The sequence below is a fragment of the Corvus moneduloides genome, chromosome 18 (assembly GCF_009650955.1).
Source record: "Corvus moneduloides isolate bCorMon1 chromosome 18, bCorMon1.pri, whole genome shotgun sequence".
Classification (NCBI taxonomy): domain Eukaryota; kingdom Metazoa; phylum Chordata; class Aves; order Passeriformes; family Corvidae; genus Corvus; species Corvus moneduloides.
The window spans coordinates 10,416,653-10,438,572 of record NC_045493.1 but is presented as its reverse complement, the minus strand read 5'-3'; the positions used below and the strand labels follow the sequence as shown (position 1 = coordinate 10,438,572).

At 48.3% G+C, this 21,920-nt stretch overlaps 1 protein-coding gene across 6 annotated transcripts in view; it reads left to right on the top strand.

Moving 5' to 3' along the window:
- The first annotated feature begins 16,181 nt into the window (after positions 1-16,181).
- The window catches only part of MYO1H (myosin IH), a 29,085-nt gene continuing 23,346 nt past the window's right edge, over positions 16,182-21,920 (top strand). For 2 of the 6 annotated variants that reach the window (XM_032127534.1, XM_032127531.1), the window contains exon 1: positions 16,771-17,023. Coding sequence is in view for 1 of the 6 variants with exons in the window: in XM_032127532.1 (XP_031983423.1) it covers positions 16,243-16,368 (126 nt within the window). In the remaining 5 variants the exon portion in view is untranslated. Of the gene's footprint in view, positions 16,623-16,769; positions 17,024-21,920 lie in introns of those variants that run through there. The other 4 variants (XM_032127532.1, XM_032127533.1, XR_004243607.1 and 1 more) reach the window with 4 other exon arrangements.

The window sequence follows — 21,920 nt, the reverse complement described above, 5'->3', positions numbered from 1 at the left end:
CCTGGACGCCCAGGGATGGAAGGGGAGCCCGGGAGATTCCCAGAATCGCTGCCCCACAGATGGAGGGAGCCTGGTGGTTCCCAGCCCCGCTGCCCTGGGGATGGAAGAAGAACCCGGGAGAACCCCAAAACCGCTTCCCCGGGGATGGAGGGAGCCAGGGAGAACCCCAGCCCCACACCCGCGGGAATGGAGAGAGCCCGGCAAGATCCCAGACCCGCTGCCTCGGGGCTTAAGGGGAGACCGGGTCCCCAATGCCGCTGCCCCGGGGATGGAAGAGCCCGGGGGTCCCCAGCCCCGCTGCCTCAGGATGGAGCGAGCCCTGGGATTCCCAGCCCCTCTGCCCTGGGGATGGGTGGATGGAGGGAGCCCGGGGGTCCCTATCCCCGCTGCCCAGGCATGGAGGAAGCCCGGGGGTCCCCATCCCCGACCCCCAACCCCCGCCCAGCGCTGCCGCCGCTCCGTGCACCAACCTGTCGGGCGGGGCCCCGGGGCCGCCCGGAGCTCGGCGGGCGCTCGGTGCGCGGGGCCGGCGGCGGGGCCGCGCTCCGGCCCCGGTTTAAATTTCCCTCTCCGGAGCTGTCCAGCCCCGAGCATGCGCGGCCCGGCCCGGGGTCAGCGCCGGGGCAGGGCCGGGCAGGGCCGCCCCCGCCCCCGGTGCCCCCGCCCCGCGGCACCGGCCCGAGGAGGGCGGGCGGGCAGCGCGTCCCAACGGAGAGCAGCGAATAAAAGGGGGAAAAACCCCGATTAACCCAACTTTGTGCAACTTTCCGGAGGGAGGAGGGGGAGGGACCCGCCTGTTCAAACGGGCACCGGCGGGAGGAGAGCGGAGTGAGGGGGGCGGCTCGGGGGAGCCGGTGCCCGGTGCCGGCGCTCAGTGCCCGGTACCCGATGCCCGGTACCGGTGCTCAGTGCCCGATGCTCAGCGGTCGGTGCCGGGTGCTCAGTCCGGGTGCCCGATGGCCAGTATCCGATGCCCGGTGCTCAGTGCCCGGTACCCGGTGCCCGATGCCCCGCTCGGCGTTGCGGGAAGCGGAGCGGAGGCAGCGGCCGGAGCCGCCTATCCTCGCTCGCCCCCGGTGCCGGGATGGCCGCGGGAAGGGGCGCGGGAGCGGCTGGAGCGGGAACGGAGCCGGGACAGCCCCGGGCAGGCAGCGCCCGCTCTGAGCCTCAGCGCTGCGGGAGGTGAGGATGGGAGGATGCTGAGGCCCTGGCACAGGAGAAGCTGTGGCTGCCCCATCCTGGGAAGTGGCCGAGGCCAATTTGGACGGGGTTTGGAGCAAGCTGGTAGGAGAAATAGAATCTTTCATTCTCAGCACCATAATTCTGCCTCCTCTTTCACACCAGAGGCTTTTGAAGCGTGGTTCAGCCACCAGAGAGTGAACTCTGACGATAATGACACGAATTTGGGACAGTGTTACCTCCAAGTACCAGAGAGACATGGAGCAAACAGCTGAGCCAAGGTCAAATCCCACATCAGCCCCAGATCAGAGATCCGGCCCCAGAAAATATTGGCTTGGACTGTCCAGGTCTCTTCTTGGCACCAGATTTTTCTCCCCATAAGCCCATCATCGAAACAGGGACCAAGCTTCTTTGTCAGCAAAGTGGCCTTTAAGTAGAGGCAGTTTGAAGTCAGTGATGACACCAGGTCCTTTGGGCTCTGCCCAGCAAAGCTGAAATGTGGAAATACTCCCAATATCCTTGCACAATGAAAACCCAGAAGATCCATGATAAATGTATTTCCTTGTGCTTGCCAGTTTACCACAGAGTCTGGAGGGGATGAAATGTGAAGACAGATCATTTTTTCTGCTCCTAATGAGAATCTGTTCACTTTGATGAGCATCAAATCTCTCTCTGTTAATTGCTGTCAATAGAAGTGGAGATTAATCATTACTTCTATAAATCAATGCCTTTATCAGGCACCTCTGGAGGACTGAAATAAGAGGAAAAGTCGCGGTACTGGCAGAGCCTACGGCATGGAGTTTGCACAGTTGCAAGTGTTCCCTTAATTACAGGCTGGATTAATTAACATTGGGCTGTAACTTAATAAAATGTCATCTCAGAGTCATCATATCCTTACCTTGTCACTTAAAAACCACTTCAAAAAACGCTCTCCTGCAGCTCAGTATTTGCAGGAGGGGTGAGGGTAAAACACAACAGTCCTTTCAGCTCTCCTTGGAGCCTGTTCAAGCCATTGTGCTGAGCTTTTCCCCTGGCTGCTTTCCTTGCAGGAACACATTCCATGCCACGGGCTGGTTTCTCCAGGTTCAGGAGGTTTGCAAACCTTGGAAGGGCAGGATTGCACCGGGTGAGGAGCAAAGGGTGGCTCCTGCCCCGTTTGCTCACTGGGGGAGCTGAACCTGCAACGGGGAGGGATAAAGGGCTCCGTTCTCCAAACACCTGGAGGAGCAGGGGCAAGTTCCAACAAGGAAAATTCCGGTTAATTGGAGCAAAGAGCATTTTCACAATGAGGGAAGTCCAACACTGCAAGGGGCACGGGGAGGTATTGAGTCCCTGCCCTTGGAGGTGCTGGAATTGGACAGGAGAGAGCTCTGAGGAATTCATGGAATCGCAGAACAGTTTGGGTTGGAAGGGGCCTTAAAGCCCATCTTGTTTCTGCCCCTTCCATAGCCCAGGGAGCTCCAGCTGTTCTGTGTTCCATCAGGTCAGCTCCAAGCTGCAGGTCGATGGTTGGACTTCTAAAAAATTGGGTTTTTTCCTTGTTTTTGGTGTTTTCTCACCAGTTCCTGTTAGGCTGGAGAACTGATGCTGCCCCTGGGAATGGCATGGAAAGGAATATTGGGGTGTGTTGTCTCCTGGTATCCATCAGGTGTGGTCCTTTCTGTGATTTAAAACACAAGATGTGGACAATTTCTGGTTTCATTTGTAGTCTTCCCTCAGTTAAGGAACAGTTCAAATTTACCTGTCACGACTGAAGTTGTTTTTACAGGGAATATTAGCAGAGAAATGTGCATTCAGCACCTCTATTGATCCAATTTCTGTCTGATTTATTTGGTGGCATGAAAAATCACCCATAGCCTTTAAATTATTCAGCAATTAACTCCTTCATTTCTTTGGACTAACAACTTTGTAGCAAACAAATAATGCAATGCAACAGCAGAGGTAAAATAGGGATTTGTTTTTCAAAGGCATTCGCTTTCTTGTGTGTGAATTTCTCCTAAAGTATCTTTAATTTTTATAGATTTTCTTTTTAACTGTAGAAACTTCTTTTGGATGACAAACTGAATTCATTTTGCTACCAGCTGAGGTCGTCACAAAACAAGTTTGGTTTATTTTCCACTCTCTCCACTGCTTTAGGAGAAATTGGGGGGGGGGTCGGAAGCAAGGGAGAGTTGAGAAACCCTCAAAAGCAGAGATTTATGAGAAGCCTGTGAAGATTTTGGTGAGCTCTGTGTGGTCAGGCTGGAAAACCCAAAATATTTCCCCCACCTCAGGCAGTTTGGACTGGGACCTGTGGTTTTTGTGGTGAACCCAGAACGGCTGAAAAGCAGCTTCATGTTTATTCATCATTGTTTTTTGTGAAAGGACATCGGTGTGTCCTGACCCTGCCTCTTCCTACTCCTCACTTGGCTTTTTTTTTCCAATTATGGTTTTCATCCTTCTCCTCCTGAGTATCTAAAACATGTGGGGGAAAATACTGATGTGAATTCAGCTCTAAAAGCATTTAGTTCTTTCTAGAGAGGGATAATTCCCTTGCACACTTCCAGCCAGCTTTGTTTGATGGGAAAGATTGGATTCTTGAGCTCCTCCTTTATTTACTCAGTTAAATATATCCCTCCAGTCCCCTCCCTGCAGAAGTGAGATATTCTATTCGCATTTTAAACTGCAACTTCACTCGGATTCTCAGTCCTGGATGGAGACGGGAATTTGGTTCCACTTCATCCCCTTTCCAGTGCCCGGATTTGGGCTTGTCCCCTCACCCCCAGAAATAAAAAGCAGCTATTCCCATTACCCACAGGCTCTTTTCCCAGGATGTGTGCATTCATATGGGAATGAAAATGTGCAAATGGATTCTGTCCAAGCCACTGGAAACACAGGAAACTCCACAAGCTCCCTCCTTTCATCCCCCTGCAAAAGCACCGACCGTTTGTTTTATTTCGGGATACTGTATCCTAACAAATTATCCTTAAAAATCATTTAGTGTGAAATTGCAGATTAATCCCACCGGGATGGGGGTTTAGCCCTCGTCTGGCCACTCGGGAGCACACAGATGGTGGCTGGGAGTGTGACAAAAGGCACAATCCCTGATTACATGCATGGATGTAACGGACAGAAAGCTTTTCCTCATGGCCAAGGTGAGGAAAACACCGGAGGTCCTAGAGCCTGGCTCCTGCAGGGAGAGCAGTCCTGCAAAATCTGCTCTGCAAAAGTTCTGCAGTGCCTCACAAACAAAGGGAAGCCTGCTCTGACTCCCTTTAAAATCCCATTTTTACTTCCTAAGGTCATTGCTACTTTTCTTGCGATTTTTTTCTTGTTGCTGTTTTGTTTTATTGCGTCTTTCGGCGGCAAACACCAACAAATGGGGATTCCTTTTGGAGTCTGGCAGCTTCTTGTTCCCAAAATTAATTCTCTCTATCCCACAGGGAAAATGTTGTCCTGCTTGTGAAGTGCTGGAAGTCTGGCCTGGAAGAAATTAATCTTTATCCTTGTGAAGTGACGTTGCTGCCCTGCACAGCCCTGAAATTCCAGCTGCCAGCTGAGCTCCTCACTGACTTTAATGTGAAATTGTTCTAACTTAGGAACAAAATCCATCCTGCTGCTTATTCCTGGTGGGAATTCAGCTGTGTGAGTGCAATGCTCCATCCCTGGAAGTGTCCAAGGTCAGGTTGGACAGGGCTTGGAGCAGCCTGGGATAGTGGAAGGTGTCCCTGCCCATGGCAGGGGTGGAACAAGAGGAGATTTAAGTCCCTTCCAACCCAAACCATTCTGGGATTCCATGATTTGCCTGGAAAACTGGGCCTGGGGCTTCTAAATGCCCCTGCAACAGAAATCCTGCAGAGCCAGGATTGTTTGTGCTTTAAGAGCTGGCAGAACCCCAAACCCAGCCCACAGAGACACACAAAACTTGACAATATATTTATTATTTAGCCAGTTAAACCTAAGCTTAGCACCATTTTTACCTCTCTGAGTGAACTACAAGAATATTTTGCCCCGATTTATGTCTAGTCTGGGGCAAAATGAGTTTATGGGGGGCTATAACTGTGCAGTGGTTATTCTATACAATATTATGAAGCAATGAAATTAGAACAAATCCTTGAATTATGTCAGCATAGAATGAATACTTTTATTTTGCATTTAGGGGATGGAATAAATACTTCTGAAGTTGGTTTTTTTTCCCAAAAAACAGAGGGAAATCAAGATGCTGTTGGCTGATGGATGTGATTTATCATTTAGTTTGTTGTTGGAAGAGATAACTTCAGCCCCAGAGCACACAACATTGTCACTTCTGCTCTCTTTATTGCTCTTTTGTAGCCTGTGGTTTATTTACAGCTGAGGAACCGTGCAGAGAATCCTGTGTAGGTCTCACCTATTCCTTCATCACAGAAATGAGCTTTTCCTTAATTAATATCCCTCATTGTTTCAGCAAATCCCCACGGATCGTGTTGTGAAGATAATGGCAGTCAGTGCTTTATCCCTATCTGTGCTCACAGGAAGTTTCTTCTCTTTGTAGGTGAAAAAGAAAGAAGAAAAAAAAGGAGATTTTGAAGCTCTTTGCTCCTATCTTTGGGCAAATGCAGAACTTTTTGTTGTAGGAGCAATGAATGCTGAGTGACTATGGAAATATTTGGGAAATTCATCCCTGAGGGCTCAGGTGGGCTCAGCTGGAGGCAGCTCGTGAAAAACCCCATCAGCTGCTGCACCCAGAGCTGGAGCACAACTTTCAGAGAGCCCAGTCTGGCCCATTCTGCTTCCCAGGAGGGGAATTCCATTGGCACAGGGACAGGGATGGTCTGAGGATCCCAGTGTGGCCACGTTTAAATTGATATTTCTTACACAGAAACACAGGGATGACAGAGAATGCCAGAGTCTGGTTTGGGACTGAAAATGTTGCCGAACTCAAAACTCCTGATGGCAGCAGGGTTATCAACCATGACTAGAGATACTCAAGTAGAACATTCTTCAAGGTTTCTGGGGAAAAGTGTTCATAACAAACACACAATTTTTTCTGGTCTTCTATTTCTGCAATATTTTCAGTGTATCACAGACACATTTTCTCCCAAATAAAAACCCAGCACTCACAGGATGTCAGAGTGACACCAAAATGTGCAAAGCCCAAATTCAGTGTGACAAATCCTTCCAGAAGGGACAGTTGGATTTCCATTTTCTTCCTGGTTTCTGTAAAACTTTGGTGAATATGTCATTAGTTACACCCATGCATCATCCCTCATAAAAGAGGGATATCATCCCTCCTTTCCTGCCAGGCGTTCCAGAGCGCTGGGTGTTTTGTGGGATTCCTGGTTCTGAGGATTTGTGTGACTGAAACTATTCCCAGGTGGGAGCATCCATCAGAATCCAGCAGTGACCATTCCTTTGGAGCCAGTGAGGGCAGCCACACGAGCAGAGAGAAGCCTGTGGATGTTTTTCTGAGGTTTTTAAGAGTGAAAAGTTAAGAACCCTTCTCTTAATAAGGCTGCCACCAAATTAACATAATCAAGGAATCGCCAGCTCCAGGATGAGCAGCTTCTCCTGCTCCCTCAGCAGCTCTGCCCTCACCAACCCCACGATTTAGTGAATATTGTTTCCTGCTTCCATGACACACAAGTCTAATTAAACCATTTCTGCACCTTCCCTGGCCATAACTCTTCATTCCAGTAATTAGAAGACACCCCAGTACAGAACACGCTGCTTCATCAGCTTTTAGGCTACGAGACTTAAAACTAACATTTTCAAAAGCATTTCATGGTTTGAAAGAATGGTCAATTAACCTTCAGTTTCCTGGGGGGAACCCTGCAAAGAACTGTCAACAGTTCAGTTTGGAGAGATTTGTCCAGTGACCTACGAGGCCACGAAGTTCACGAATGCATGGAACGGTGTCATCATGGATTTGTTCCCTGGGTTACTGTCACAAGAGAATAAACTGATTTTTCTGCTACAGTAACAAGTGACCAAGGGGCGACGGGACGACCCCGGTGCTTCCGTGGGCTCCTGGGCAAAACCAGGGCTACTCAGCAGGAAAAACCCCCCGGTATCTTCAGGATGAATTATGTGTCTCTTTCTCTTCCTCCCATAAGGTTCTTTTTTAATCAGAGGAGCCCGGGGAGGGGGGGGGATTCCTCGGCTGCCTGCTGGGTTTCTTTGTATTTGGAATTCTGTGCAAACGGCAGCGTAAGATAAATGTCTGATTATTGTGGTGGTGACAGTCTTCAGATTTAAGTGATAGCAACATCTCAGTCTTTATAGCAAATGAAGGGCTTCCTGCAGAGCTGCAGGGATTGATTCGGGGATGCACCTGCTGGAGGAACCCGTTTGGAACCTTCCCGAGAGGTCTCGCCATGAAGTTGATTTTGTTGGGAGATTCCAAAGGAACCGAGGGTCTTCTCCTGGCCTTTGAAGGTAAAACAATCTCTGGCTTCATGAGGGAGGCAGAATAAGCCATAAATAAAATGATCTTCTGTGTAGTATTTGATACGTGGAAATTCAAATCTTCGGCTTTGCTTTTACTTCAGTGCTCTGTAAACACAGGCTTTTTGTGCCATTTCAGAAGCTGAAATGGAAGAACTGATTTCATTTTCTTCTACTCATCACTCTTCTACTCATCAGACATTTTTCCTTGGCCAACCTGACAAATCCCTACATTAACTCTGATTTTCCTGGCTTTTCTCTTTTGGTCACACCCATGATACACAAGGTCAGAGTTGTTGCTTCATGACTGGAACTGTCTCTACTACAGCTTCAAACATTTCAGTTGATTCTATGTAATGCTCCAAACTTAAGATTTTAAGATTGAATTAATCAGGAGAACATCATCCTTGTGCTTAGAGAATCCCGGAATGGTTTGGGTCAGAAGGGATCTTAAAGCCCATCCAGTGCCACCTCCTGCCAAAGGCAGGGACACTTTCCCCTAGCCCAGGGTGCTCCAGCCCTGTCCAGCCTTGGACACTTCCAGGGATGGAGCATTGCACTCACACACCTGAATTCCCACTCAGCTGTGTAGGAGCAGTTTTTGTACTGAGTGCAAATACCGGAATTCTCCAAATCCAGAGTGCTTCATGACAGGAGCTGGGTATCCTTCAGAGGAAATGGAGACATGTTTATAGTGGTTTTTTAAAACTAGATCATACCTAAGGGTGGTCATTGAATCTTACTCCCTGTTTTTCTGAGTTTCACACTGGTGCAGACTCATGGCTCAGGCCCTAAAGCTCTTCCTGCCTGTGGCGATTCCCATCTGAGCACATCCATCGGGGCAACTCAGGAAGGTTTCCCCCAGACCTGGGGTCTGTCAGAGCCTTCAAACCTGATAAAACCCCACAGGAAGGGGATAACATTGACCCTGTGTATTGCCAGCGACCTTTTGCTGTATTTAACAGTGACACATTTGTCATTCTGTGTCCCCTCATGAGGTTCTTGGTGAGCGAGAAGGGAAGGACGAGGAGAAAGAGCGGCTCTAATTAGAAATTTGCCCATTTTTTCAGAACAGCTGAGGAGAAGCTCAGGCCCTGACCCATTCTTTCCCTCCTCAGAAGCCCCAGAGCAGAGATTTAAATTCAAAGCATGACTTTGCAGGCTGGGCTGCCAAGGGGGGAGGGGAGCAGGGATAAGGAGCCGCGGTGCACGAGCAGCGTTGGACATGGAGAGAGATATCATTAGATTAAAAAAGTGTCTTCCCACACAAACAAAAGGAGAGGCCGGGTGGGAGTGTCAGGATTGCCCAACACGAGCTCCAGAGGCACTGCTGGGACAGCAGCTGGGCGGGCAAGGACGGGGTCCTGTTCCTGCAGTGCCCGGAGTGAGGACACGCACGGAATGTCCCACACGGGCCCTGGGCTCTGCGTCTCCCTCCCCACTCAGGATCAATTACTCATCCAAAATGACAGCCACTGTCTGGTGACCAAGAGTTTTCACCCATTTGTGCTTCCTCGAGGGCCAATGGTTTCACTCCTGAGCTTCTCTGACAGCTCTGCCACGTTTTTGGACGGAAAAGTTGGCAAATTTTTCCAATTTTTATTGCTGGATGCAATCAATTCATCGCCCAGAATGCCTTGCTTGAGTTCTTATTATAATATTATTTCAACCCTTTGGTTTCTTACTACATTCAAATCATCATTCCTGGGTTGATTTTTTTTTAAATCAAAAGCTTAGTGGTTTTGCTACAATTTTTGCCTCAGGAGAATATTGATCCTGCTAAACTCCTTGGGATATGAAGTTGGGCCCTTCTTTTTGGCATTTCCCTTTGGCCCTGCCAAACAGGTTTAACTTTTATTTGTCCTGTATTTGGGTTCAGAACGGGCAGTTTAATGCTCAGATGAATTTCAATATACGGGGATGTAGCAGGAAAAACAACAACAAAAAAAGAATCTGTTGGGGTCATTCATGTGCTTTTGGACTTGATTTACTTCCTACTTCCTTATTTAATAACCAGGTTCCTTAAGACTCCTTAAGCTTGACTGACCCGTGTTTTGTTGGCGGGTCTATTCCACTGACCCCTGCCAAGACCCCTGCCCCAGTTCGTCTATCAGACAAAAATGAATCTATTCCAGGAGCTATCACTTCCCATTATCTCTAATTGAGCCTGACAGTTGGAGACAGGCCTCATTATTTTTAATTGGGCCCTATAGTTCTAGAGTTAAATTAAACACAATTTAATGCAGATAGCTCATCTATGCTGCTATGACAGAGTCAAACTGTATTTTAAGTTTAATGGAACAACGAGGTTTGTTCGCAGGCTTTGCTTTTGCAGAGTGCTGCTGCTCGGAGCTCTGTGTTGTGCAAAACCTGCCTGGGGTGTGAGGACACGGCTGTTAATTAGAACCTGACCTGGCCCTGCACCTGTTGGACCTTTTCTCTACACTTTTACACCAAAAATCCAAACGTGGGCCCAGGTTGGTAATGAACAATTCTTTAATCAGCCCAGACTGCCTGTGAGAGCTTCACATGGTTCAGGTCGTTTTAAACAGATTTGCAGAGGTGTCATTGCAGAGAAACTGCTGGAAGTTTTCCCCCCCCAATTCCTGTGGGAAGATCTATTCAGGATTTAGAAGTGAAGATGCCTCTCTACACCTCAACATGGGCATTTTTACTGCTCCATTCAGAGATTTTTTTCTGCCACAAAGGGACATTTTTATCACTATCAGGTGGGGCTTTTCTGTGAAGACACCTCTGAATAAAGAAGGAATTGAACCACCCTGTTGCTGTAAATATTACAAATGTTCGTGTCTTGGGTTTTCTTTGGGAAGGAGCATTCCAGTCCGTGCTGAGCAAGGAGCTGTCTCACCCTTCTGGTGGTTTTCAGCCACACAGGAGTTGGAAAATCAGTTTGGTAAATCATTCCCTGTGCTCTTTCTTTGAGTCAGCTGTGGCCTGCAAGACCAAGTCATTTTTTAATTGAATCTTTAACTTTGCCAGAGTTCTCAAAGCAGTTAATCCATCACAAACCTCTTTGGATTACTCATGAAACCAAGGTTCCTAATTACAGAAGGCTTTGATTCAATATTGGATTTTCCTTTACAGAGGTGACGTTAAACACTTGTTTCAAAGGACATTTCCTTTGATATATTTGTATTTTCTTTACTTCCCTCTTCAGCTGTGCTTGAAGGTCAAATAAACAAACTACAGCACTCCTCTCATGAGAAGAAACATCCAGTGTGTCTTGAGGAATCCAGGATGAAGATCCTTCCATTTGGATCAACGGGATCTCTACTCTTCTTATGGGTTCAGGCAGCTTGCATTAGTAATTATATACTGTGTGTTTAATTAACAGACACTTCATCATGGAAATTCGATGACATCAGGCCTGGAGGCTGGGATTGTCCTGGAGAAAATGAGCAAGGATTACCACCCAATGTTTGTACAGGCGCTGCTCCTTCCTGTCTGCTCTCCCTGACGTCAGCCCAAGGGCAGCCGTGCCTCGCTTCTCCTGCTGCCTCTGGCATCTTTTCTGGAGGAGGGAATTCCTGCAGCCTGGAGAAGCTCCTGGATGAGCCCTTTGCTGCCTGTTTGTGCTGGATCTCCAGCTTTTCTCCTGGCATTGCTTTTGCCGGACACAGAGGCTGACACTTTTGGTGGGAGAGCAAAAATAGCCACCACAGCAGAGGTTTTTTTTCAGCCCGACCACTCACATGAAGGTTGATGTGATGGCACCTCTGGGATGATTTTCCATGCCTGCAGCCAACCTGGAAATGCTTCTCCAGACAGCACCAACTGCATGAACTTCCCAGCTTTTCCACTCATTAGGTGTTTTTGTTGGCTTTGTCCTGGCTGGCAGAACCCCCCTCCTTCCCTGGCCCTGCAGGAGGTCCGTGCTGTGACAGCCCAAAATCCCAGGAGATACAAGGGCTCTGTCATGTGCTGTTGTCCTTTTGATTGAACTCGGAGAGAAAAGGCCTTTGTCCAGTTTGTGGCCAGTGAGCAGTATGCTCCCAAAATTATGGCACAGATTTAGTGACCTGTGTGAGGAGTGAGACTGAAAGGGATTTATCACAGCTTTCCACGCCTCTGTATACCAGTATTTGGGATTTTACAGCTTTCCATGACCCTATGTGTCTAAATTTGGGATTTTTAATGGCTCTTGCACGTCAGCATTTGGGCCTTGCAGAACAATTCCCGCTGGAATATTCCCTGCAGCCACACAAGGGAGAGGAAGGATTGTCAGCCACGTTGAGGATGTGGAGCTGAAGTTTTGGGGGTGTGTTTTTGTGGGAAGATTGAGGCGAGGGAGACTGGAGTGGTTTGGATGATGGGTTTTATACATGTGCTTGTTCTGTACAGCATTTTCTGGGAAAATTCACTCCAGACCTAAAGGGTTTCAGTGTCTCCCCTTCTATTTTTGGTGGAAGGACAGAGTTAACAAAAATATCACTCCCATATTTGTTGTAGTAATTAACTTCTGTAAGTTCCAGCTACCCAGTCAGGGCACAGCATTGCTGGCTCGGTGACATTCTCTCTGGATGTCTTCCTGTTAGGAAGAAACTTTTAACTCCTCATCCTAAGGAATTCACCCCAGAAACAGAAGGATTTGTTCATTGTAAGAGTTCACATTTCCCTGATTCCTCGTTTGCCGTGTGAATATGAAGTTTGAACGGGATCCATTCGTGATCTGATGGCCTGTGCAACACCACCTTGGTGCTACATGAAGCTCATGGATTATCCTGGCTGTGCTGGATTGATCCCAGAATCCCAGAAGGTGGAAAAGACCTCCCAAGACCATCAAGTCCAACCTGTGACCGATCCCCACCTTGTTTGGGCTTTAAATGCAATGTAAAAATCTCAAATTCCAATCTTACAATGACAGAATTTCCTCATGTGTTCTGTTCTGTTCCAGAGGTGCAGCAGGGTTTGGAGAAGCTCATGGAGAGCAGGTTCTGGTTTTCCTGTATTTGACCAGGATCAAATTATCTCCTGTTCCCTCTGTGTTGTTTTGGGGTGGGGTTTTTGTGTTTTTGTTTTTTTTTTTTTGTCTGCTTTGTTTTTGTTTCCTCTCAACCAGCTTGAGAAAGAATGTGGGTTAGAAACAAAAGATGTCGAGGATTTAATTTAGCCAGACAAAAAATACTCTTTTCAAATGTTAAAACAGGCTGAAAGAGAGGTCTGAGGGCTGGTTTGAAAGGACAGGACTTTGTTCCCAGCGCTGTTCCCAGCAGTGATGGGAGACACTTGGATCCTGAGCTGATGGATCTGCCCTGTGCTGCCTCCTGAAGCTCTTGGCCTGCTAACCTGCTTCATTCTGTAATTAATATATACATTTATATGATATAATTCACTGGCCAGCTTGCAGTTACCTGGAGAAGAGCTTAAAAAACGGAAACAAAAATATTTGGGAATTTTTAACAGCAGTAGAGCAGTGCTATGTATTAATTGGGATGTTTGGAATTACTGAGGAGGGGGGTGAATAATTGATAAGCATTTTAACCCAAGCAAGAATTCCATTAAATATGAACAAGAGGAGGCTGCGCACGTGGTAAAGGATTTCTCTTTCCCTTTTGACTGCAACCAATCCCTTTGGATCTGGTCACTGAAGACACCTGGCAATGAAATGGGTGTGTGAAAGAGGAGGAAACCAGATATTATGTTACTTAAAAGTCATTCATCATGGCACAGAAAGGCAGGAATCTGAACTCCTGCAATAAATAATCGCTGAGGGTGATCTCTGCACACAAAGGAGCTGTGACAGGGAGCCACTGCCAGCTGCTGAAATGTCCCTGTGACAGCAGGCCAGGGGCTGGGGCTGTGCTGGAGTGAAGGCCAGGAAGAACAGGACACAGGGAAAGGATTTCCTGGGAGCCATCCCATGAGCTGTGCATAGAAGTGAGCTTCCTGCTCCCTGATTTTTCTGGAGGAAAGCAGGAATCTGGGTTCAAGTCTCAAGCCTGAGTTGCAAGGAGTGTTTGAAGAGCTCCATGTGTCCATCACAGCACCCTGGCTCCAGCTACAAAATTTTCATTTTGCATTTGCCAACAGAGAACTTTATTTCCTTCTCCTTTTAATTCCATGGGGTTGTTTTTTTTTCGTGTTTTCTTTGCTGAAAGGGTGGTCAGGCATTGGAAAGGGCTGCCCAGGGAGGTTTGGAGTCCCCATCCCTGCAGCTGTCCAAGGAAGGACCAGATGTGGCACTCGGTGCTCTAGGCTGGGTAACAAGGTAGGGATCAGCTTAGACTCAGTCTTGGAGAGCTTTCCCAACCCAAATGATCCAACAATTCCCACTCTGTGCAAATTCCTCAACATTCCCTGAGTAATCCCCTTTCCACTGCTGGCATGGAAAGATCTCTTTGGGATTTTATTTTAGCTGGTGGCAACTTCCAGTTATGATTGGGTGAGAGAGCTGTTCTGGTGGACAGGGTAACACCTTCCTGGCATGTCCAACAGTCCAGCTGGACAAGGGATGTCCATGGCACATCCAACAGTTCAGGCCAGCTCACTGAAAAGATCCTCCTTGTCCCTGTAACCAGATGTGGACTTTGGGATTTTCTGTCAGCAAAAGAAGGGATTGGGAGGGATAAATTGGACCTACCTGGAGAGTTTGAGGGGCCACGAGCACCCTTTGTTTTCCATCTCTTGTAACTCTCAGTGACACCCTCAGCTCTGCTCCAACACATTAATTTATTTAAAATTAATGAGTTTTCCTCAGTTTTTCTGCCCCAAAGTCAACAACACACATTTATATGCTTTTCATCTCTGTATTACACCATCTCATGTTGTATTAATTTCTCTAGTTCCCCGTCCCTTTCCTGGAAGGTGCCCAGGATCCAAACTGAGTGGCTTGGCAGTGTTGACCTGCATCTCCCAGAAGTTCATCCCTGGGATTTTTACCCTGAAGTTTCGGTGCTGCTCAGTCCTGTAAGTGCTCCCTACCCTCTGTTCCAAGTTCAAACACCCACAGCAACGTATCCCCACGCTTCAGATACACCAGGGAACGAATGGAATAAACCCTGGATGAATTTAATGAGTATTTTCTGTGTGGAAGCAGCTGTAGGGATCGCTTGGAGCTCGGGGTGTAGTTTTTCACCAGCTGATGCTGAGTGAGGCTGGCGAGGTGCAGGTGGAACGGCCTCTCCCCAGATCTGGTTACACCACGTCAGGACCCCGGGGAGGAGAAAGGCAGAATTCAATATGTGCATGTGAGAGTGGAGCCCTCATCCTGCACAACACTGTTTTATTCCAGTTGCTTCAGGGGAAGTCTGTACCCACCCTGGGCCCTGTCCCCATGAAGTGGAGGGATCCCAAAGGCTGCAACAATGCTGGGAAGCTGCTAAAATTGCTTCTGGGAGTTGGAATCGCATGAAAGATTCATGTGGAGTCTTAGCATCTGCTCCTCCTTTGTGGGATATCTGCACTGTTAATTTTTAAGCACGTCTTAGCCTGGGGAAGGGAGATCCTATAACCAAGGGAATATACATTATTAACCTTAAAGCTCCCAGCTCCTGGCAGCTCCTGCAGCCTCGGCCACTCTGGGTTCTGAAGGGGCAGCTGAGCACCCTCCACCTGCTCCGTGGTGGCATTGAACTGGGATGGCTCTGGCTCAATACACCCAAAGGATGCCCTCCCTAATTTGGGTAGTTTGTAATTAACACAGAACGCCCACACCGACTCATCAAAGATCCCTGGTGCAACTTAATCTCGAGGAAGATACAGTTTCTAGTTCTTATCTTGGAAAAGTGGCCACTAAGTGGATGCAGGTGCCATAGGCCCAAGTCCCCGGCCCCAGTAAATTATTAAAGGCGCTCAATTCGGGTGAGGACATCGTCCCTGCCCGGCTGCCCAGAGTTCCGAGGGACCTCACCCGGGTTCAAAGCCCCTGGTGAATGGTTTCCCTGGAATAATTGGTAACAGCAGCCAGGATGGACGCCCAGGTAACTTAAATTATCGTGGCTGTAGTGGGAGATGCATTAACAGAGAGATTTATTCCATGGGGCATTTCCTGCAGGGGGTTGGAGCTGGAGGATTTTTGAGGTCCCTTCCAACTCAATCACTCTGGGATTTGAAGATTTCGATTATCTGTATTAGTATGTATTTGAGTGGTGCATTTCTGTAGGTTGAATGATGAGATAATGATCTGAAAATTATATTTTTTATAAAGCACACCACTGATGTAATTCAGTCACAAATATCAGGACTCATTTCCCAAACTTCCTGGTGCAGAAATATATATTGAGTTAATCCTGGACAATGTGGGGTAAGAGCGACTTTTCTCCTCGATTCCTGTGTGCTCCTAAATGCTGCCTTTCCTCCTCTCCTGGCTAATGGCGTTTTTGGACTTCAACACAGAAATATCTTGGAAGCTGGGGCTGGGATGGCATCTCACTTGCATGGTAATGAAGCCTTGACAGAGGAGATGACAGATGGAACTCCAGGATCAATCCAGCTACCTTTTTTTTTTTCTTTTTTCCCAACAAGATACTAAAATGGGAAGGTTTATAACGAATTCTAATTAAGGCACAGGTTTCTTGGTGTCTGCTGATGACTTTCTCTCATCACAGATTTTAGGAAAACTTCCAGGGAAAATTCTGCAGTACTGCACCACTAACACTGGTGCGGGCTGGTTTCCTGAACAGTTCAGTTTAGTTTTCCTAAATGCTCCTGAGGTTCTGGAGCTGGGCTCTTTGGACAGAGGTGTCACAGTCTTGGTGTGGTGCTCTGCAATCTCCATCAAATCCCATCAAAAAACCTGGGCATGGCTTTTGCAAGACAGACATCCAGGTAACCTTGACATTCTCTGTCCAGAGCTGCCTCCTAAGGAACTGGATGAGGGTGAAATTCCTGTGGTCTCCTCGGCAAATATTCCACCTGCCGCAAAATAACTCGGGTAATCCTTGGTTTATTTATTGAGCATCGGTGTGTTGAGACCTGCTCAGAGACAAGAGGCTCCCTGGGCATCTCCTGTCCTCCTCTTCCCGTGGAAAGCTGTGGTCAGTGCTGGGGAGGGACACGGAGCCCGTGCTCACCCCGGGAAGGTCAGTCCTGCAGCAGCGCCGGGGGCTCGGAGCGTGCTGGAAAAGCTTTCCTGGAGGGACTGGGCTGGAGAGAGGCAGCAGGGAGGGAGGCCCTGCAGCTGGGGGGGCTGGAGGGAAGGAAGGAGTGACTCTGAGGCACTGGGAGAGGAGCTGCAGCCAAGGCGGTCAGCTGGGAGCAGAGCCGGAGCCGGACTCCGCAGGGCAGATGGCAGAGCTGGATGCAGAGGCCAAGGAGAAAGAAGGAAATTATTCCCAGAGAGAAGGTGGCAGAGGCAGAGCGTGACAGGCTGAGGCAGAGCGAGAAACACAGTGACCGAAGGCGAGGGAGGATTTAATTTTTAATTAGCCACAATTAATTCCTTCCACATCTGAAGTCTGGTGAGAACACGGAGTGAAAGGAGGTAACGGTGGGTTTGCTTTGGTGGGTCCCCATCAGAGAGGGAGGCAAAGGGGTCTCTCAGGGAGCTGAAGTCCTGAGGGCTGAACTCGGAGCTGCTGGGGGTGTCTGGCTGTGGGACAATCCTGGTAAATCCCTGGAGTTTTCCTTTTTGCAGCACAGAAGGGATTTTTGCTCTGCATGTGGTGCATGCTCTGGCTGAGTCAGAGGTGGTGGATCCCTCTGTTCAATGATCCAAAATTCGGCAGGAGATTCGGTCCATCCATTGGGATAAGGACCTTGCCTCCGAGGCTTGGAGCTGATGGAGGAACGAGGGAATTTCTTTTCAATAATAATTCCTCCTCAGGAAGGCTTGGATTTAGAGGGGCCTTTTTTCCCCCTCAGATGGACTCCCTGCCTGGCTATTTACTGTATTGATGACACGAGGCAGAATTCCAGCAAACAGGATGAGCACATTCATTACTGGGATAATTACTGGGATAATTGTTCCTCTGTGGAGCTAGGACAGGGACAGAGCACTGGCTGCCTTCTCCTTTCTCCCCACTTCCCTGCTTTTCTCCCACATCCTCTCTTTGCTCCTCATCCAGCACCAGGGAAATTCTCTGTCTGATAATTTCCATTCCCTGTAAATAGTCCTCAGGGAGGAATTCTTCCAGGGAAGTCTCCTAAAGGCGACACATCCCTTTCCTCCAAAGCCCCACTGTGTTATTTTTAATATGTGAAACATTTCCATCCCAATCACTGCGGTTATTTCTACTCCCTCAAATAACATTTAGCTCTAAGTATAAAAAACCAGATAAATAATTCACAAAGCTCCTTGTATGAGACTCTTTAAAAGAAACTTGTTCATTTTAGGTATATTTTAAGTTTCAGGGCGAGGAATAGCAACACTTTCTGATTCAAACAGGCACCTAAATCCAATAAAATGTGGCTATTTTGACCCATTTTAACAGGTTTTCCCTGTTTCAGAGGATGACCTTTCCCTCTGTCAGCCGTCCAGAAGCTGTTTAGGAATCAGCTGAGTCCCCTCTGCCTCCACCTGCTCTGCCCTGCCCATTCCCATGTGGAATGAGTACTTTGTGCTTCAGAAGGTGTGGGGGGAATTAATTTTCCCCCTCTTTCCTTCTTGGTTTGTCTGAGGCAGCCTTTTTGTAGCGATGTGGAGAAGTGGGGTAAGTCCAGAGCTCTTCCTAAGGTTTTATGCTAATGAGCGCTTTAAACTGGGAATTTCTGGATAATGGCAAGCTGGGATCTGACTGGGAGCAGTGGTTGTCTTCCTTCTCCAAGGAACAGAGGCAGAAGAGATTTTGGGGTGTTTTGGAGAGAATGGTGAGACCAAAGGAAGAGGGAAGGAGCTGACTTTCACCAACGTGGAAAAAAGGGAATTTCTTCTGATCAGTGGAGAAGGGGGCTGGCAAACACCAGAGCCTGGGAGCTTGTGACTGCCTGAGGAATCTTGATCCTTCCTTAACCCCAAACCCAGAGGAGCTGCCCTTAGGTCACCCTGATGGGTGTGTCCTGCTACCCTGGGAATGCTGGAGATCCCCCCCCACCTTCTACACTTGCTATGGAGTAAAACCAACCTGGATGTTCTCAGAGGGGCCACTGTGGCTCTTCATTTTCCTTCTCTGTCCCTGTGGCTGTAAGAAGCCAAGAGCAGAGCATTCCCTTTCCCTTCCCTTGGCTTCAGAGCCACAGGCAGTGATGGATGTTCCTCACAGATCCAACAGCCAGACCCTTCCCACTCTCAAAAATAGCTCTGGTGCACTGCAAGGTACCTTGAGGGGTAGGAAAGGGATGGTTTTGAAGAAAAGATAAATTATTTCCTTTACAGACACTGCTGTATTGAGACTCTTTGCTGGTTGAAGCTGCAGGTCTGGTCTGGTGCCTCTCCTTCTCCCAGGTGGGGAGCAGGGGCTCTCCTGTGAGTCCAGGTGACAGTTCCCAGAATGAAACGCTGATGTGGCCTCTGATAACGTCTCCGTGCCTGACTCCTGAATTGAAATGCTTGAATTGCTTTGTGTGTGAGGGGTCCAGGAAAGCTGGAAGATGTTTTCTGGAGGAGTTTGGAGGAGCTTTTTGCTGTTTATTCCCATTGTGGCTGCGTCTCCAGGCTCAGCTGAAATCCTGTCCTGCCAGTAAATCCTCAGCCAGGCCATGAGTCCGTGCAGCCTCTTCACTGCCCCTCCGGCTCCTCCCACCCAAAACTGCAGCCCTGGCACTGCTGTCCCCTCAACCCTGACAGAGCAGAGCCAGAGCAAGGCCTGTCCTAAATCATTGTGAGCTTTGGGTGACCTTGGCTGGAGCTCCTGAATCAGACCTCGTGTTGCAGCCTCTGCAAATCTCTGGTGTGTAGGTGTTCTGGAAGCAGTCCCTGACTTTTGCAGGGCTCTTGTGGAGTGATAAAAACTGGATTTTCCTGTGGGAACTTGAGTGGTAATCTTGGTTTGGACTGGGATTTGTTGTCCTGGGTGTCACTTGTCTCGTCTGCTCTCAGTTCTGATGCTGACTCACACAGGCAGCTCCTTTCTGCTGGCTGGTGCCCAAAGGGTTTGGTCTTCGGGGGGTGTTGGAACACTCCTACAGGAGGTGTGATCCCAATCCTTGCCTTATCAGTGGCCTTCTTGCTGTGTCCATAAATGTGATTTTGGGGCCATTTTCCTCTGGTTCTTGGTTCTGTCTTGAAGGCTTGTAAATACCCTGGAGGTGTGCTCACCTTGGAGTACATGAATTTACTCTGGTTTAATGCTCCTCTCCCTGTACCTTAGGGACTGTCAGATGCTCCAGGACCATCCTTCTCTTTCCTAGAAATTGAATAAATCTGCCCTGCCGTATTCCCAGGATTTTTAAGTCTGAATTTTAGTTTTCCAGCTGGAAATCTTGTGCTCTGTCAGCTGGGAAATGCTCTGAAGCATATGGAGTTTACCAGCAATGGATGTTTTCTAATAAACCATCCTGTTCTGCAATTAGTAAGGATTCGTTAAGGAGCTGCCTCTGGTCCAGCAGCATCAGTAAATCTAAGCTTGAAGAAAACTCTGAAATTTTTATCTAAAAGCCAACAACTGAGAGAATGAGCAGTTCAGTGTCTGCGCTCTGACCTGACAGGATTTGAGCTGGGTTTTACATGGTCCTAAATCTCCCAAGGGTGGTGAAATTGCTGCTGCTTTCCTCGCTCATCCAGCATGCCTGGGGTGCAGGGATGAACACGGAGTTTTGGGCAGCACCTCTGTGTGTGTGAAACAAGCTGGGACAGCAAAAGGGTCCTTCCTCTGAGTTAAAAAGCTATAAAGAAGTGTTTTATGCTCTAAGTCAGGTGCCTGAATGCTTTGTAACCTGGGAGCACTGGCGCAAACTGGGAATTCTGGGGCGGGAAGCGTTTGCCTAACCTGGCCCAGGCTTGCTGGCGCCAACCCAAAATCCGAGCTGCTCACATTAACCTGACAGGCCATTGTTTTATTCAAGCTGACGTGCTGAATGGGGCTCTTTTTGCCGATATTCTTTACCTGTCTCGTTGTGTTAAAGTGGGGAGCGCGGGGGGCAGGTGGGCCCAGGCCCCGGCCCCGCTCGCAGGCCTCGGAGCGCCCGGCGCGGCCGACGGGGACCCCGTGGCACAAGAAAGAGTTGCTAAGAACAAATCTCTATTGTTCCCCGTCATCTTTAAATGAGTGTCAAAGTAGGCAGGGGGGCTTTGACCGTTAACCGCACAATTTAGCCGGCCCCTTGTGTCCGGCAGCCCCCTCCGCCTTGGAGCTCCTGGGATGAGAAAAGGCGGCCTCAGCCCCTTCTAAATGGGCCAACTCTTCTCCTTTGTGTGCAGACTGCCCAGTGTGAAATCCGCAGTGACGTTAAATGTTTTCTAATGAATAATTACTGAAAGGAAATGGAGGAATATATGTGTCATGGATTGTAGCGCATTAAAATGTTTTCTTTTGGGCACAAAAATGTTGTCCTTCAGCAGCGCCGCGATTGTTTCAGGGAGCCTTTTGTGGGGGTTTGGATTCTCAATGGATTATCTGTGAGCGCTCGCTTTTCCAATAGGAATCAAAAGGGTCCTTTGGCAAACTAATGTTTTTCAAAATGGCAGCCATGAAGCCCATTTAGTATTTAAAGTTTGGGGTTTAAAGAAATGTTTGAACTCGGGAGATTTTCTCACTTTTTTTCTTTCTTTTGATTTATGAAAGTGAAGTGGTTCACCTCAACCTCTCCTCTATTGAGAAAGACAGACAGTCACCCTTTAACAAGTCTATAGCAGACCATGCCCTGGAGACAGACAAGAGGCCTTAAGAACTCTTGGCGTTTCCCTGGGCTGTTGATTAACCTTAAAACCCTCTTATTCTGTATTCTTTTGAAAAGAAATTAGGTTACAATGTGTAAATTTTTCCACAGTATAATTGTATTTATGAATTCTCCTGCCTCAAGGAGTGTGTACAGTAGTGCCAGACAGCCCAACTGCCTCCCCACGCACACAAAATATCCCTTTTCCATGGCTGCTGCATTTCCAAGCGTGGTCCATTTCCAGCATTCCAGTTCTGTTGGAAATCTGAAAGAGGTTTCCAGCGATCTGTGAAAAGTCTCAGCGAAAGATCTAAAAATCAGCTTGTTTTGTTGGCTTTGCTGTGATGGGACGAGCATAACTTGGTCCTGTGGTGGAATCTGCTCTGCTTTAATCCCTTTTTTATGGGATCTGAAAATCAGATCAAAGGAGATGAATTCTCAGGAGCCACACCAGGGTTTCCTCAGGAGGGGGAAGTGTTCCCACTGCCCTGGGCTGGCTGCTCCTCCTGGGTGGGGATGTGTCACCCCAAGTCCTGCTGCCAAGATCTGACACTCTGAATTTCCTCCGGGAACAATGGGATGAGTCCTGACTGCTCCTGGAGCAGACACGGGGCATCCCTACGGAG